The 18,686-nt window shown below is 37.4% G+C and overlaps 1 protein-coding gene across 1 annotated transcript in view; it reads right to left on the bottom strand.

Moving 5' to 3' along the window:
• Positions 1 to 18,374, bottom strand: part of LOC139123352 (serine/threonine-protein phosphatase 6 regulatory subunit 3-like) — a 28,625-nt gene extending 10,251 nt beyond the window's left edge. Inside the window, exons 1-14 of the mRNA XM_070689506.1 lie at positions 18,355 to 18,374; positions 17,545 to 17,624; positions 16,928 to 17,087; positions 16,053 to 16,304; positions 14,993 to 15,171; positions 14,322 to 14,435; positions 8,401 to 8,551; positions 7,037 to 7,189; positions 6,628 to 6,756; positions 4,560 to 4,743; positions 3,689 to 3,777; positions 3,160 to 3,249; positions 1,135 to 1,232; positions 644 to 701 (exon numbers count right to left, since the gene is read on the bottom strand). Of these exons, the coding sequence (XP_070545607.1) occupies positions 644 to 701; positions 1,135 to 1,232; positions 3,160 to 3,249; positions 3,689 to 3,777; positions 4,560 to 4,743; positions 6,628 to 6,756; positions 7,037 to 7,189; positions 8,401 to 8,551; positions 14,322 to 14,435; positions 14,993 to 15,171; positions 16,053 to 16,304; positions 16,928 to 17,068 (1,638 nt within the window). The 5' untranslated portion in view covers positions 17,069 to 17,087; positions 17,545 to 17,624; positions 18,355 to 18,374. The remainder of the gene's footprint in view (positions 1 to 643; positions 702 to 1,134; positions 1,233 to 3,159; positions 3,250 to 3,688; positions 3,778 to 4,559; positions 4,744 to 6,627; positions 6,757 to 7,036; positions 7,190 to 8,400; positions 8,552 to 14,321; positions 14,436 to 14,992; positions 15,172 to 16,052; positions 16,305 to 16,927; positions 17,088 to 17,544; positions 17,625 to 18,354) is intronic.
• Positions 18,375 to 18,686: the final 312 nt, after the last annotated feature.

Here is an 18,686-nt window from a genome sequence, read left to right as displayed (position 1 = left end):
ATCGTAATAAAATGGCCGCACAGTGGCCATTTTGGATCGTATCACAAAACAAATTGACGTGCATATCTATGACATTGGTCAATGTCCTTGTACCAACTTTGAATAAAATCGGTTGGAACTTGCCTGAGTAATGGCTCTGTACATGAAAAAATCGTAATAAAATGGCCGCCTGGCGGCCATATTGGATCATATCACAAAACAAATTGACGTGCATATCTATGACGATGGTCATGTCCTTGTACCAACTTGGAATAAAATTGGTTGGAACATGCCTGAGTTATGGCTCTGTACATGAAAAAATCATAATATATGGCCGCCTGGCGGCCATATTGGATCGTATCACAAAACAAATTGACGTGCATCTGTATGACATATGAAGTAATCCTTGTACCAAGTTTGAATGAAATCGCTCCAGGCATCTCTGAGATATCTGCGTGAACGGACGGACGCACGGACGGACGCACGCACGCACAGACATGACCAAACCTATAAGTCCCCCCGGACGGTGTCCGTGGGGACTAACAAGTACTACTAGCTGAGTTTAAAATTTAGGATTTCCTGACGATGTTCAATTGATGATATTATTTATTCAATTGTCACTGAGAACACAACATGGAGATATAGGGTTCATGAAAATACTTACATTGTCCTCATTTGCTGATATTGAGAAGTTAATATCTGTGATACGGTCAAATGGTGCACTGGAAAATGAAGAGATCCACACAAAGTTGTAATCATTCAGTTTTATCAAGAAAATTCCAGCAGCTTATTTTCTTTTCAAAATTGTGCTTTTTTAACTGTGATATGTTATAAGTTTGAGATCAATCCATGATTATTTCACTTTCACATCACAGCAAATTGTCTTTGGTTATTTGAACATGGCATCACACAAGTGTTTAATTGACAACTTTGCAATGTGTTTAGGTAATGAACTCTTGTAGCATCTACACTGATGACCAAATGACGTCACTCACAACAGTATGACAAACTTATCAAACGCAGTACAGCAGTCTGGGTGCAGATGAAATGCTAGTACTGATACACAGCTATGGCATAGAGATACAGATCATGGTGATTTCATTACATGCAGTGGCAAGCAAACACACAAATCAACCAGATCATAGAACAACTTACTTTACATTGTCGTCCTGGTCCCCAAAGTCTTCATCGTTGAATCCAAACTGGTCAATAAAATTGGACGTCATTTGTTGCATCTGATAATCAGAGAAGGCCTGACAATAGGTATCAGACCAAAAACATACATTGACTCACTAAGAATAGACTACGGCACACACACACACACATGCACTACAGCCACTAACACATTACAATCCATAATGCACAGAGGCTGATGCAACATGGGATACATGTGGCAGCTGTGCGGTTTGATACAGCACATAGCAATTGGTTTTCTGTGTTGTGGTGTTGGTAGTGTGATGATGGTGGGTGTTATACTGTGGTTTAACAATGGTATGGTGAGAAAATGTTTATTTTGAAAGAAAAGCTATCTTGGTTGTATGAATGACAGACACATGGTTTCATTGATGTGTGATTGTGAAACAGGTTGAAGAATGCTGAATAATGTATGGCAAATGGAGCAAATTTTAACAGGAGTTTGACAGTATTTTTAGAAGGCCAATCATTGAGGTCACAGTTTACATGTTTGGTAAATAAAACACAGACATATTCTTTTGTACAAAACCTGCACCAAATGTACGTGGTCATAGCAAAGACTGCCCTGTATGCTGTGAAATACATCTTTTGTAATGTTTTTGTGTCTGTTTTGAAAACTATTTTTGGCAATGCAAACAGGCTGCATTAATTTTCGGAACAGTATTTCAACAGTCAGTTGCAAAAATACATTAAAGTGACTTGTTGTAACATTTGCACATATTATCTTAGCACATCACAGGGTGTGTATGCATGTGTGAGACAGAGGACGACACTGAAATTTGAACACTGAAGTAACACAAATGTGAGGTTATTGAACAGCGGCTTTAAGAGGAGGAAAACACAGTATTTAGCAGAACTCAAATCATGACACAGTAGTGTACAACAGTGTACTGTGGGTTAGAATTAGTAAAGACTGTGAATTGTATGGATCCACCATTCAACAGACACAAGGCAAAGATTGGACATGACAATGCAGTGAGTTACTGTGAATGACTGTAAAGTGAGTTCAACAACAAACATTTTTCAGCCTACAGTATTCGACAGAACATTTCAAAAAGAAGAGTTGACTGCACATGATTGAGAAAGCTGATCATGATAATATATTATATAAAACTATTAAACAATCAAATGGATTTATCTAATGCTGTGTGTTTAGCTTTATCATTTATTTCTTGAAATAACTGTATGAACCAAAGAATCTGAAAAGTGCAACTTAATTTAAGTGAGTTTAAAGAGGATGAAACTTAAAATATAGCAGAGAAGCTAATACATGCCAAGACTTGTACACAATTTCTGTCATAAATATGTTATAACTTTCTTTCACATATATAAATAACATCCCTATCATACAGTTTGGTTAAAATGTTTTTAAATGCATTATCTTAAAGCAGTTAACTTTTCTTTTCATCAAAACTGAGGTAACAACACACACAGGAGACATCTACGCTGTTCCATCCCTATTTCTCTAAAATAGATTCACCCATACCATAGTAGGCAATGGGCTTATACCACATTGCAGCGGTGGCAGGGTTCAATGACAAATGTTAGAATCACTGAAAATGACACCATCAATTCACACACATTTAAACAAGACTCTATACAGATAATTAAGACAGACATACACTGACAAATATTTTTAGTAAACAATAAATACAAATAAGGTGTGTGTGTGGTTGGTCTTAATTCAATTTTCGTAATGTTTACGCTGACAACAACAATTTGAAATTCAAGTCAACATAAGGTTTGTGAGATTTCTTTAAGAGCAAAACGGTAAACCATCTTGTGAACTGTCATCACAAATGGATATAGATAAATGTTAGTGCTGATGAAACAATGCTGAGATACGTTAATTACTTTGCTTTTATGGTTTGTAATTACCAATCACTGACAAATCCTAACAACTCTCTTTTATAAATTTTTACTTTTGAACTAATAAATTCAATCTATTTGACAGGAGGATTAGGAAATAATGGATTAGACACTGACCTGCTGCATTGCTGCATCTTGTGGAAAGGGAATGTCTCTAAAATCAGCATCATCATCCTCACTGGAGGAATGAAGTGGATGACCACCAACCTACAAACAAACGTGAACACTTCATGAGCATTCGGGTGTCTAAATGAAAACTTTGACTGAATGTAAGCCACAGTTCTCATTTTCATACTTTTGGTTGAACTGTCATGAAACTTTACTGAAAGCTCATTTGATTGAAGCTCCCAGTTACTCAAGATAATTTTGTGTATCTTGAAGGTGGGTCAAAATAACTTATATTGAACAGTGAACAAATTTTATTATGCATTCACAAGCAATCTGTTCTCCTTAATCATCAATATCCAAATTCTATTTATAGACTCTGGAAATGTCTAAACGTCTCTGCTTTGACCCACATTCACATACATTATACTGACCAGTTATGAGCTTCCCAAGACTGCTACATGACTGTGAGTGAAGATATTGTACATGAAAAATCTTATCAGCTAAACTAATAACGGAAATCCACCTGTGGTTAACTTACCAAGTCTACTGTATTTCTCTTGTTTGTTTCTGCTAAAGGTCCTGAGACAAAGTTTTCCCACTTTTCCCTATAATCTTCCGGAACAAATTCTGGTGAGAAAGAAAAGGAAAACATGAAAGAGATCAATACACACAACTCCTAGAAAGTTGCACTTCTAGCAGGATATTATTACTGGCAATTTTACATTTGAATAAATTTGATGACTTTAATGTTCCTATGACTGGTCATTTTTCTGGGACAGTTTGCATACTCCTTTCAGCACGTCCCTGTAAAATACTTTTTACTAATATCTACATCATGAACAACTTGCATATCCACATTTATACTTATTCTGGAGCATATTTTAATTCTGACATTCAACATCTGTGTTTCCACAAATACAACTTGACAACTCAAAGCTTGACAAAAGTGTAGTTCCTTGTACCATTGCTACTGCTGTGTTCACCAACAGGGGTCTATGTGTGTGGCATATTCTATCAATGGTTATCATTGCTCAGTTTATCAAGTGATCTTGAGTGAGTGTTCATTGATGATTTCAACTTTGTTCCACATTCAAACCAAGATCTATACAGAAATGGGGCATGGAACCAGACTTGCCACACATCATAAAGGTCTCCTGAGAGAGCACTACAAATGAAGGGATAATATTGGTTCATAGTTCAATAGATGGTGTGGTCAGAGAACAGAATCTCGATTAAATGACTTGCACGTATCAGATCATTTTCATGTGTACAGCAAAACTAGCCACTGATATGAGGCAAGCTTGACAATGGCCATTTGTTTGACTTTTATGGCAACTGCTTGTTTCCTCCAACTCATGTTGGTTTGTTAAAACATCCATCATCTTGTTTCCTCCAGTGCGCATTCTCACCTTGGAACTGTTGTTTTGTCAATTCACTATTGCAACCCTTATCCATGGCATATGTGATATCATTGGCTGTCTTGGTGAGGTGTCCCATATATCCCTTTCTTCTGCCAGGGTTTTGTGTTTGAACCTGTTCATTCTCTTCCCAACTATCTAATATCCTTTGAATTATTTTACATTCTGAAAATAGCTGAAATGAAAAATAGTATGCTCATTAAGGGTTGGAAAAATTCTATCGAGAGTATAAAATTATTCACCAGTTTTCTATCTGTATATCCATTTTTGTTAATTTAGCAATTTTTATTACTTGGTAGTATTTTGACATACTTTAATACTGTTGGATGTCAACTTTTCCACAAAAACTGAAAGATAGACAAATGCTAAGTTCAAAATACTGTAACACAGTAAGTCTAATTCTATTATTTCAAAATGATCAATAGTCAGCTGGTATTGAATGGATGACATTGTAAATCAAAAGAAATTTGACACAGATGACTTGGACGGCTAATTCACTGAATATCTGGAAAACTCTCCATTCAATTTGACCTGGAAGTTATTGAATCCGGTAAATTGTCACACCAGGGAGCCACCTCCAGGACAGTGTCCATTATTTTATAGGGAGGACAGAGGGGTATGAGGGAAAAAACCGACGGATCAATTCTACAGTTAATGAAAGAACTACTGATTACTTTTTTGGAAGGCCAAGCATAAGCATAACCCTAACCAATACAAAACAATACAACACAAACAAACACAACATCAACTACACTGCTTTTCAAATATTTTTCATATTTTCTCTTTTGTACACTTGTTCAAGAAGACAAGTTCTACCCTTTCATCATAGCTTTCCACTGTCACCCTTTTTGCAGTCCCTCACACCCACTGGCCCTCCCCCTCCCAAAATAATGGTAGAGTCGTGGGGTAGCTCAATTCATGACACTTGACCAGGTCCAAGTGTAAATTACAACACCTAGAAGCAAAGGGACTAGTTTCATAGAAGTATTCACACACTACAACAAACCAAACAAGTCTTCTAGTCAGGAAGAAAATGCAACAAAAGTGAACCTGTTCTGATTCACTTTGCAGTGTTCATTAGTGTTCAGTACAGTGCATAACCCTTCAAGGCTTATCAAGACTCACTTAAAATACACAGACATTTTCACTGAGGGTCACATGTTGTCACTTTCAAACAAACTTTACGAGAGAAATAAACCTAAAAACGTACACACAGACAAAAATGTCTCATTTTATTTGATGGATCACAGTGTAAGTCAGTGCCCTGGTTTTGAGAAGTATTTCCAGCTGTCTAGGTATGTCATCAGAGGGTATATGTATCAGTTTTAGAGACCTCCTTACGTAGATGAGGGAAGACATTGGACTATTAGTCTTAACTTTGCCACAGTACACTGAAAGTTGTATGTGTCAGCTCAGCAGATCTGACATGTACATAAACTGTTAGTTCTTTTTAATCATTGCAGAATGGAGTAATGCACATTTCTTGGACAGAAAACTATGGAATGGACAAGTATTAAACATTAAGTGGAATGTGGTCCGTACGAGATCGGTAAAGAAAAACACATCTTATTTGCAGCTATTTAGACTTACTTATTGTTTTCTATAAAACAGATTACTTCATTTCTTGTGTTTGAACAAATACTGGATCATCCATGGTTTTGTACTTTCACTTCAGTGTCAAAACAATTAAATAGAGAGTAAAACCTGATATACCTTTAAAACACAGTGGGTTATACCATACCCCCAACTGTTACTGAAAAGGGAGTGCCCTACATTGGTCCAAAAGGGCCTATTTTCACCAACAGTCATTCTGTTCACTAAATTATGTTAAAACAGACTGAAAACTACAAATGGATGGGTTCTAGTTAATGCATGGAACAGTCAAAACAGGTTCACTATACCGATGCATTTCAGTATGGAAGGCCGAACGTTTTAGCAGGGTACGGTTAGTTGAGTTTACTGATCAACTGTATATTGTCTGTTATAAATTGGAAATGTTTTGAATGCAAGACAGTTCATAGCACTGAATTTATTGCTTTTCACATTGTTGTTTACTTACATGAACTAACATTGGATGTTGTTGTTTACCATGTTCAGCTTCTGTTGGTGTGTTTGTGAGTACTACATTGATACACTGTTCAACTTGAGTGTGAAGAAAATTATTCCATGAATACTGGAAGAACAAGTCCTGTGGACAAATTAAAACGCATGAAGTTAAAAAGGGAAGAGTTTTCTGCACTCAGGGATTCAGAACCACACAGTCCTTCTAGTAACATTGGCATTACTGCTCATAAAAATCACTAATAATGATAATACTGATCAGATCCCTGCAGCCCCCCCTTATCAATTGTTGTTTCTTGTGATATACTCTCATTTGAAATCAGCTGCATATCATCTTTATTGATAGCTGCACATGTACTGGATAAAATGTGAGTCAATACATGTTAGAACAGACAGCAACTACTTACCAATAATGTTTTAAGTGTTCCTAATCGACAAAGTTCACTATTGACAGCGTGTGTATTGGTCAGAAGTAGAGCACCAACCAACCTGGATAATTGTAACCTAGTATTACCAAACGGTGGATCTAGAAGACCTACTGTACTAGGCATTGCACGTTGCTGTGAAAAACAAACAAGACTTGATTCAGTAATTAGATTATCACATCATAAATATGAATTTATTCTTTTATGTAATCACTTGGTGAAAGTAGCTGGGCAGACAGTTAAGGAGCTCAAACCTCCACTGCTCTGTGCTGTCAATGTTTTGATATATCTACCAGACTTCTTTAAATATTTACAAACTTGCAAATACACTGTCATAACATATTATGTTGAATGAACAGATTACTAAGTAATTCAACAAGCTTGCAGTGTGTAACATTAGTCTGTTCATGAAACATGAAATGAGCAATATTATTATTATTGTTATTATTATTATTGTTGTTGTTGTTGTTGTCAATTTCATTAGGGGCCGTCAATAATTTTAGCTGACGCACACGAAACGTAATTCCTTCGTTTTACTTGAAACCCCCTCCCTCCCACTCAAAACGAAAGTTCTTATGCGAAATCAATTTCGTATTATGATGCCGTTTCTGACAAACCCACACGCAAATCTCTGATCCGTACGCCCATGAAAAAATACCGGAAGTGCACATTAATTAATAAACCTCCACTTTACGCGTTTCACTTTTTAAGACACTGAACATTTTAATGTATTTCCCACATAGGAAAATGTTTCACATACATATTTCACTTGAAAAAGCATACAAGTTTTTATTTCACATTTATGTCTTTTCATTATCTTTGCTGTCTCCGTATTTTTTGGTCATTCTGTTCTCGCTGCAAAGTCGCTCTTCGAAAACGATATACGAAAATCCTTATGCGATTTTGACGCACACAAAACGAAATGAGCTTTTACCCCCTCCCCCTAAACGAAAGAATTACGTTTGTCGTGCGTCAGCTTTTATTATCGACGGCCCCCTTAGTACTACGTCAAATTAAATAACGATGAAAAACCACTACCTATGAAAGTATACTCTAAGTTTCCGCAAGATATTGTGAGAAAAAGTCTTATGAATGATATGGATAAAGTGAGCAGATTACTAATGAGATAAATTTAATGTTAAAACACATTCTGTGTAATGGCGCTGTCAACCAATGTTATGGTAAACACCTTTATTCCCAATCCATGAGATGAATGCATTGCTCCATTGAACTTCTGATAATGACAAATGTATATTTTAATGCAATGATACTTTATATAATGCAATAAGAGTGAAGATGTTAAACCAATACTTACGTGTCAAGGAATGACAATTACTGATGCTTACCTTGGGGGGATCAATAAAAAGTTGATGTAAGTCTTTAATCTTGGGAGTGACTCCTTGTAAAGCACTGCTTACACCTTTGGCTAGTCTTTCTGCATCAAGCGCTGTCAACTGTTCCTGACCATCCAGTCTGGAATACCAAAAATAACCTTGTCTATCACAACAAGGAGACATCAACAGGCCTTGTCGGCTCAATTCATCAACAGTTTGGGTTTTTTATATCCTATACCTCCTCAAACTACCATCAATACCTTACACCGTGTCAGTTAGCACCAGGAAAGTTATCAGACAACACTACAATACACCAGAATAATTGAGAACCATTGATCCTTGTCCTGAACACACAGATACTAATCTCAGGTCAACTTCTCCATTGGTCTAAACAACACAATGAACTGATGATGTGGAATGGTTCTTGGGAAAATGCGTCGCTTTTTCATTTTCCTTGAATCAATGGGAGACTGATAAAAAGATATTTGGATGTATTCTTCAGATGACCAAAAGAACTGAGAGGTGTTGTAAGATAGCAGACAGACAGGTGGTTATTGATCTTGTCTACAGAGTTAATGGTTAGATTTAGACAGAAATCTCTTTCTGAGATAGATAAACCTTTTCTCCCACTTTGAGGCAGAATGCACTTCAGCAACAGATATTCCAACTGTGTAACATTTACATTAGTCTGCTGGTCTTTTGTCTAACTTGTAAAAAACTTGAAATTTTCATAGCCTGTTTTTCTTGCCATTTTGAATTTTAAAACATTGGTAAATGAGATCAAACGGATTTCAAGACAGTGACACAAAACCATTCAGTAAACATTTCAGTGGCATGCCTTTGAATAACAGCTTGGCAAATCTAAAATTAAATATTTTTTGGTCAGAACTGTTCAAAACATACTGCCAACATGTTGAAACTTTTCAAAACTCAAAAGGTATGCATCCTAGTTTCTACAGAGTTGTCATTAACAATCTTGGGACATGTTAGAAAGACGCACACATTGGCACAACAATGGTTTCTGTACAGCTACAGAGCACATAACTTCAATATTTGCCTTCACATTTCAGCAAGACATACCAATGAACATCATCACATCAACCAAAATATGTGCTAACCACTACAATGTGACAGCCACAGTTGTCAACAGACAGACACCAGATATGAACTGAAAATGCCCACGTGTTTCATTATATATTGCAGTTATATGCAAACTGAACCCTTGCCACATTTCTGCAACTTCATTGAAAGTGTTATGATCAACATAACGAATAATATTCACCACAGATTAATTCTAAATCCAAATATATATCCCCAATCAGGAAAGTTCATTAAAATATGCAAATAAGGAATTGATTGAAATGTTCTCATTAAATATGCAAATTAGGAATAGGCTGAAGTAAAAATGTTAAATGACTTTTAATAATCTCGTATCATAGTATCTTTAATGTACAAAACAATTTGTCAGCTTTGGTCTGGTCAAGACAGGTAAATATCCTTAATTAGGAAAGTTCATTAAATTTGCAAATAAGGTATTGGCTAAAGTAAACCCGATATGAACTGAAAATGCTCACGTGTTTCATTATATATTGCATTTATGTGCAAGTTTGAACCTTTGCTACATGCTTTGCTACATTTAAAGAGTTATGATCAACACAATGAATTTCACCACAGATCAAATCTAAAGGTCATTAAGTATTCAAATATGTAATTAGCTGAAATAAAAATAATTAATTTCTTTGAGTACTGTCATGTATCACAATATAGCATGTGTAATTACCTTTGGTCAAGTCCTTCAAGCTCTATATGCCAAACCGTGAAAGCTTGTTAGCTATTTATGCAAATTATGAATTAGCTGACATGAAAATGCAAAATGACTTTCAATACTGTTATAACCTGGTATAATGATCAATGTACACAGCATGTTTCGCCAAATTTTATCAAGTAAATGCCAGTATATATCCCTAATTTGGAAGGTTCATTAAATATGCATATTGGGAATTGGCTGAAAAAAATGTCAAATGACTTTCAATAATCTTGTATCATAGTATCTTTAATGTACATAGCAAGTTTTGCCAACTTTGGTCAAGTCAAAACAGATAAATATCGCTAATAAATGCGGGATATCGGACCGCAGGCGGGCGAAGATTGCATTATAAGCGCGCCAACCCAAACTCACTGCATGGACATCACATTTACGAAATCGAAGTCCAAAGTCAACTACGTCATTGTTAGAATAAGAGAGGTTTTCCATCACACGGGAGCATACCACAACAAATTTTGCACAGATGGCGTTGCACTGGCATTGAAAAAGGGTGCATGGGAGCATGGGAACGCGGGCAGTTTCCCTCGCTATGGGTAGGAAATGCATTGAGCAAGACACACTTCCGGGTTCGCAAAAAAACGAGGATCCCATTTACGGGGCGCTCAAATATAACTATTTGCTGTGATACATAGCAGAGGCGTATATGTTTGTGATGCTGAGAATAACATCAGTAAATAAATGACAGGTTTTAAAAGTTGACGTTTTTTGCGATGAAACAGACTTCTGAAGGTAGCTCGCTTGGGGAACACGTCATCCCGGCCGCTGTCCGCTTTGACCCCAGTAATTCACACTGGTTTTGGTCGGCCCCAGGTACCCAAGTCACTTCGACCCGTCACACTTTTGCCTACATGTCCACGGAGACGATTCAACATATTCCACAACAAAGCCAAGACAAAAATTGAAAATATCAATAAAATGGCTTCACAAAGGCTGAAATACACGATACTCGATGAAGTATGAAGTTTATGAAATGAAATCAAATTGACAACACAAGTGTTTGTCTCGGGTAATACCACTTGAGGTTGAACTATTCTACAGACTGTTTTTTCCATACAGTGCAGTATTTGTCAGTGACAAATTAATCTTTGCAATACATTTTTTTGCGATGAGCTGGAAATTTGATTAATATCGAGTTAATGTACATAAATATTCCGTTATTTACTGGGACACGTTTATTTTCTCGATCCGCTATCTGCGGACTACGTGCTGAAGTACATTGATGTTCATGTCAACGATCGTTTCTCCCTCTGCAGAGTTTCTGTATCCCGTTCAACAATGCTGTACCTCGATCACACGATAGTGACGCTATGTAGCTGTGCAGTATTGAATCATAAAATGGCCACCTCGTCTAACAGTAACACGTATTGTCGGGATTATCGTACGGAAAAAAGACTGCAAAAGTAAGACTTATGAATCTTCATCAGAATTGAACACATCATGATTGTACACGAGTATCAACCGTGAATGCACGTTGAGCTCGGCAGTTACACAAGCATGGTACGCTACATGCGTAGCCCTACGAGTATGGCGACAGTGTCCGGCTTTGGCTACGCCGGGGGCTACGCCGCCTGCCGGAGGTGGGAGGCGGCATAGCCAAGCCGGACACTCTCGCCATACTCGTAGGGCTAGCTACATGCACTGCCGCGATGCCGATCGTATGCATTCCAAGGCCTATCCCGGAATTTGTTTCACAAACAACCTCAAAGGAGAGCAAACATACTTCTATGGACAATGACGAATACGTTTCTTGGCGAAGCAAAATCAAAACAGTGCAGAAGTACATGAAGTAGGTCATGGCCTTGGACTCTGTGCACGAACCTGATTGGACACTTCAATACCTTTGACCCAAAGTAATATTATTCATCAGCACTTCCATGCCATGAGGCTAGGTAGAGAACGTATTAGCCCTGCGTACGATGCTGTGTGTTCCGCTACAGCTAATAATAGCCCCGCTCACCACAGCCCTGCAAAGACCCGTACGTAGAGTTGGTGACTTCAAATCCATTTTGGACTTGACGTAAAAAGCCAAATTACTGCCGAAATTCAGCGTTCTTGGGCCCAAGTCGTATCCCTGCCTACCTCAGCTACTCGATCGCTTCCAAAAATGCCAGTCTTTTATTCTTTTTTCGTAAATAACCGTCGATGTCGGCAACTCTCTCGCTAGCCCTGCGTACGTACGCAGTGTACGCTGTGTGTTAGGAACGCACACAGGGAATGCACAGCGTACACTGCGTACGTACGCAGGGCTAGCGAGAGAGTTGCCGACATCGACGGTTATTTACGAAAAAAGAATAAAAGACTGGCATTTTTGGAAGCGATCGAGTAGCTGAGGTAGGCAGGGATATGACTTGGGCCCAAGAACGCTGAATTTCGGCAGTAATTTGGCTTTTTACGTCAAGTCCAAAAATGGATTTGAAGTCACCAACTCTACGTACGGGCCTTTGCAGGGCTGTGGTGAGCGGGGCTATTAGCTGTAGCGGAACACACAGCATCGTACGCAGGGCTAAGAACGTATGTACTCATTTCTGGCGATCGAGCAGCGAGGGAAACAATCAATTACCAAGGATAAAGCTAATTTGCTAAACGATATTTTATCTTGAATAGTGAGTTGAATGAGTAATAAAATATCATATTTTTAATGTTCAATACGAGGTTAAACACGGAGGGACCGTGGTTGAAACCAGAGCTATCCAGCTGCAGCTGTAGCCAACCTGGACAAGCACATTTCACAGCGCCCTCAAACAGTCGATTGTTTTCACTTGTCATACGCGGCGTAACAGAAAAATTAAAACTTTCATAACTTCATTAATATCCAAGCCACGCCCACCAAAACCTTTTCAGTTCTAGCCATTTGAATTCTGAAGATGTCTACCAAATTTGACTGAAATACGTTCAGCCGTTTTTGAGAAAATGGACCAACAGACAGACAGACACACAGACAGACAGACATCGCTGCGACATATGCCCACGTGTTCACACGTGGGCAAAAAATGAAGTACTGAAAATACCATCATATACAACTATGCCTGAAGTGGTCAGTCAATAATCATGTTACTATGTTGATAATTTAAAAAGACTATGTCAGGAATATTACATATTTCTGAAAAAAATCAGGATAGAGTTTCATACACAGTTCAGTGGCTATTACTGTTTGCCACAGAGTAATTCCCTGTTCTTTCAACTCTAGGGTTTAGATAACTTTCAGAACTCATGATAGATGGACTTTTGAAGACAAAGTTTCTGTGGTATGGAAGCTTCAAACAAATAATCCAAGGCCGTAACATGAATTGAAATTATTTATATCTACATCCCTTTTTTCTACAGTTCCATTGTAAGCCTGTGTTAATATACATGGGGATATTACAATGGTAGTGACTGCTAAAAACCAGGTATCACTACCTTTCTCCTATGGACATTAACCACCAGGTTATCTCCCACCAACCAGTCATGTTAGTCTGGTTATTGCCAAGGGCTTCACTATGTTAACAGAAATGGTCTAGTATGTACTGTTCTATCTATGGCTGTCATTGGCCAGCTTTATCAAGAAGTCTTTATTTGGTGAGTAGTTTCTTGAGTGACACAAAATACTTGTTTCTATGCATTTATGCATCAGTAGATGCAAGTCGTAGTTTCTCTGTTTGCCATCCTATATCCATGGTGGACATTTCTTGCTTGTCCCTACTCTCCACAACAAAACATGCAATTAGGGTTGAGACTTAAGTAGTGTCATTGTTTCAAGGCCATATTTTATCATGTCCCATGATTCATTGGGCGGTGGGACATCATAGTTACTAATGGTTGGCACATATTGGACCCTGTTTTGTGGACGTAGCGCCCCCAGTGGCAGAAATGGGACAGGGAAAGAGCAGAGGCTTCAAAAGTTTAGGCTAAATTTTCTTCAGCTGGGTAAATGTCCTAGGGTGACTGTCTGACAACCACACACCGTTTCCCCAGTACACCACACGCTGAGCAAAAGCCATTGATGACGTTAATCTGGAAATCCAAACTCTTTCACCCCCATATCTCTGTACATGGATCAAACCAAAACCACTGGATACAATGGAATGGACCTAATATCACCCAGCTAGGGATGGACGGATGTACTTACCCACACTTTTTGAATTCAGTAAGAGATAAGAGAATGGCAACTCCATTGGCCAATGCAGACTCTGATTTTTCTTCATGTAGCATGTAATTCATTAACATACTCACAGTCTCTTTCCTAAAATAGGAGAAAATTTGCTTTGAGATAAAATATTTCATATCATCCATACTGAAAGAAACCAAACTGACTTCAAAAACTTAGTTTTTGAAGCTGGGGAAATATTGTTTATCTTTACAGCAGGGTGGCGCACTTGCATGTTACTTGATGAGTTTAAGACGCAAATCCTCATTTTTTTGTACAATAGGAACATCAATAATATGGACACTGACACTGTTTTTACAAAGGGCCCTTGTGTTAACATTCCTAAACCTACTTTGGCAACTTAAATTACAGCTACTAAGTCAATGCTATTTAACTATGACTTTTCGTGACATGCGTTCTTTCTGGGTGGCCCCTAAGTGTTTTCTTACTGTTCAATGGTAGCTAGCAAGGGATCTTAGAGTTTTCTTACTGTTCAATGGTAGCTAGCAAGGGATCTTAAGAGTTTTCTTACTGTTCAATGGTAGCTAGCAAGGGATCTTAGAGTTTTCTTACTGTTCAATGGTAGCTAGCAAGGGATCTTACTTTTCTTACTGTTCAATGGTAGCTAGCAAGGGATCTTAGAGATATCTTACTGTTCAATGGTAGCTAGCAAGGGATCTTCATCGGCTGTTTCTTGATACTGTGACATCTGTTCTCTGCCAAGTCGTATCAATTCGCAGACTGTTAATGAAGCATTGCTATGTTTGTTTTCATCCTGTGTTGGATCTATCAGTTCTATTAACCTTTGTATAAGCCTCTGTTCATTCAACCACTGTAAAAAAATATCAAATGTGACAAGAACTTTAGTTTACAAATAAGGCATAGACACAGCAATGAAGATTTGATGGTGTTAGCTTGCTTAACCCTTTGAGAGCTGCAATTTTTCCCACCTTTATTTTGGTGCAACATTTTACAAATTTTCATGAATTTTTCTGTAATTGTTTGGTAATTTTGGAGTGAAAACGATGTAACTTTTTATTGACTACAATTTTTTATCAAAATTTTGGGAAAAATCTGAAAAGAAATTGTCTTGATCTGAAAAAGATTATCTGCACTATATTTGATGAAGGCAACGAAAGTTGACTGTGGCACTCAAAACGGTTAAAAGGCAAAGTCTCAAGGGTAAAGGTTGAATAACATAATTAAGTCTGCACATATATGTATCCAGTATTGTGGCATGAAACATTTATGGAACACAATGAAACTGAACAAGTACATGTAATATGAAAGTTCTGATTTTTGAATTGGCTAAAATTACAGTGTAAAGTTGTTGAGCAAAACTGGTCATTTTCATTGAGTTGTCTCCATACAGTATGTAAGAACTATGACAAATGATTTGTGTCCACATCCTGTCTCTTACAGAACTCAATTTCTATCAAACATATGCTATGATGGAGCTTTTCATATAATTCAAGAGGAAATTTCTTTCCTATAAAGAAATCATATCTGAGTAAATCTCCGCAATTCTCAAACAAGTTCTCCTCAAATGGCATCCCGTCAGATCATCACAGAAATCATGAATAATCCTTGATAAGGCCTGAGATTTGGACCAATGACTCATTAACAGAGACCAATTATTTATCTGCATAAGAAAACTACTAATTAATATCAACTTTGCATAAGTGAATACATTTACATAGGAATAATACTTACATATGCTATATCTTGTCTAAGCTGGGCTGTTTCAGCACAGGAGGCTAATCTTAAAATCAGATCCATTATGGCAGAAGTTCCAATGTGACTAACTAACAACCCCACTGGATCATCTTTTGATTTGATAAATTCTACGGTACTTTCTGTCTTCCTGCTTAGCAACATCGCCATGCATTTGCTGAAGAAACTTGCTAGAAGTGGATTCAGTGGGGCTTCCGATTCCAGAAAACCCCATAATCTGTTCAGTAAAACCTGCATGGGTAAACAAAGCATGAGAGTTAAAACCTCATCCATGTTGTCATACAAGCCAGTTTCTAAGGCTATCAGACATGTGGATTTGACATATTCAAATGTTCTGACAAGTACAATGACGATTTTCCCTTTGGGGAAGAGAAACTGGATTAATATGACCTTTGACCTACATTTGATAAGCTCAGAATCCTTTCATTGAAGCAGTTGATATCAAAACCATTGCAATTTTGCAAAAGCAAGGTTGGATAAATTCATTATGAAACTGGACCAGTGTCAAAATGCATCGTGATCCTGTAACTGTATCTGGTCATCCGCTTACATTCTCAATCAAAGTGTCAATATTTTTACACCATTTTTATTGATCTGTTGGATCACTAACAGCAAAACAAAAGTAGATCCAGAGCAAAACTGGTTGTCTGAGACCTAAGATCACTGTCTGCTCATCTCTGAGCTGCTTCTGAAATTTCAATTACCGTTGAACATCAACACTCCTGAGATGATCCTCTCAGCCTTTCTGAACAAATTACTAACTATAAGCACAAAGATACTGCAATTTTGTAAAAACTTTATCCTGGTGCAAAGCCTTCTTTGCAAACAACAAACTGTTTCAATACGCTACTTACCTCACTTTCACCTAACTTATCATTGATATTAGCTACATCTGCTGTCAATAATTCACAGGCTTGGTTAGGATGTTTATACCGGAGTTTTTCATTGATTTCTTCTGAAGGTTCCTGTATTACTAAGTTGACCATCTCTTCCATGATCTCCGGCTTTGTAAGGCTGATGTTATGGAAGTGGAGGTAATGATATGTCAGACCAATGCATGAATCATTTGCCACAAACGATTGAAGCAACACGCTTTGCGTTCAGATACATATTTGGTAACCATCAAGAGTTGAAAGACACCCATCAAACAGTGAAATTAGTTGTCAACTAAAATATAATCTGGCATTAATTTGCCAAGCCTCACTAGCAAATTTGGCTTGCAAACAGATTGATCATGTTGGAGCCCAATTGAATGCCAGTGATAAATACAAATTTGACTAAATTTACATAATTAGTCATTTTATTCTTAACACCGTTCATAACGTTGCTACAAAGCATCTAAAAGTTAGATGCGATCTGTACCTTACTTGCCAACGGTAATTTCTGATTGGTCGATATCAGTTGATGTCTACCCATTCTTCATTACAATTGGCTGATGCAAATAAGTAAAGAGGACAATCATTATACTTACAAATCAATGAGTTTCCTATTCTGAGCTTTACATTCTTGTAAGACATCGTCTTCATCTAGTAACTCACCAAGTGTCACATCCTGAATTTAATACAAACACACTTTTTTAGAATGGTATTAAACCCTTTCACCACTATGGTTTGGCCCAAACCCATTGTTATCAATGATGGGTATGGACCTGTTTACAGGGAATGGGGTGAACAGGTTGATAAACAGCTCTATGGGATAAAATTGAGACATGCAATTGATATACAATAAAATGTAGTTTGTGATATGTTGCAACATTAGCAAACTGGAACTCAATTTGATCTTTGCAAAACTGTTTGCAGAAAGTAGAATACAGGTTGCTATTTGAAGATTTCCAGCAAACATATCATGGACTCTAGGTTGTGATTGCCAACTTCCAACAGGGTGCCCAGCATGACATGTCCAGGTAACAATAACTGCAGAACCAATGAATGCTGTCTTGTATGCAAGGGCTTCTTTACAGTCTTTCCTATTACATATGTTACCATTGGATTTTCTAAGCAAGTCCACAATGCAAGGAACAAAAGCTATACACTTCTGCAGTTCAATCACATTCATATCATCATCAATGTCATCATTCATCAGTTCATCATTGCTGATGTCGTCTGTACCAGTGTCCTGAACATCAAACACAGCTTCCTCGATGGACACATGTGGATTGCCCCTGAGATAGATGTAGATGGAAAGTCTATTGTATATTGGAGTGAAAAATTTGGATTTGTTCAGTAAACATTCATGTACCAGCATACGTAAAAAGAATATCAAACAATTGAACACTGCTCACCTTCCTGTACTGCAGTTTAACTCATCAGCGTTTTTATCGCTGGCATCACAGAGTGTCTTCACTATCTCTTTCTTCACTATCACACAAAAGCAAAAAAATTACCCTTAGATATTTTTTGCGAGTCCAAAATATGTTAAACCACTACACATTGTATTTCAAAAAAGGGAAAAAGTAAATGTACCGTACATGGTCTACTGGTATGTCTATCTGTGAGACAAGTATGATCACAAAATTGTGATCATTGACTGTGCACATCAACAACATGGATAGTGCTGTACATCTCAATAGTAGTCTGTTATTGGTTTATTTAATTGGAATTCATTTAATCAAAC

Source organism: Ptychodera flava, chromosome 2 (assembly GCF_041260155.1).
Source record: "Ptychodera flava strain L36383 chromosome 2, AS_Pfla_20210202, whole genome shotgun sequence".
NCBI classification, from domain to species: domain Eukaryota; kingdom Metazoa; phylum Hemichordata; class Enteropneusta; family Ptychoderidae; genus Ptychodera; species Ptychodera flava.
This window is presented reverse-complemented; position numbering and strand designations above follow the sequence as displayed.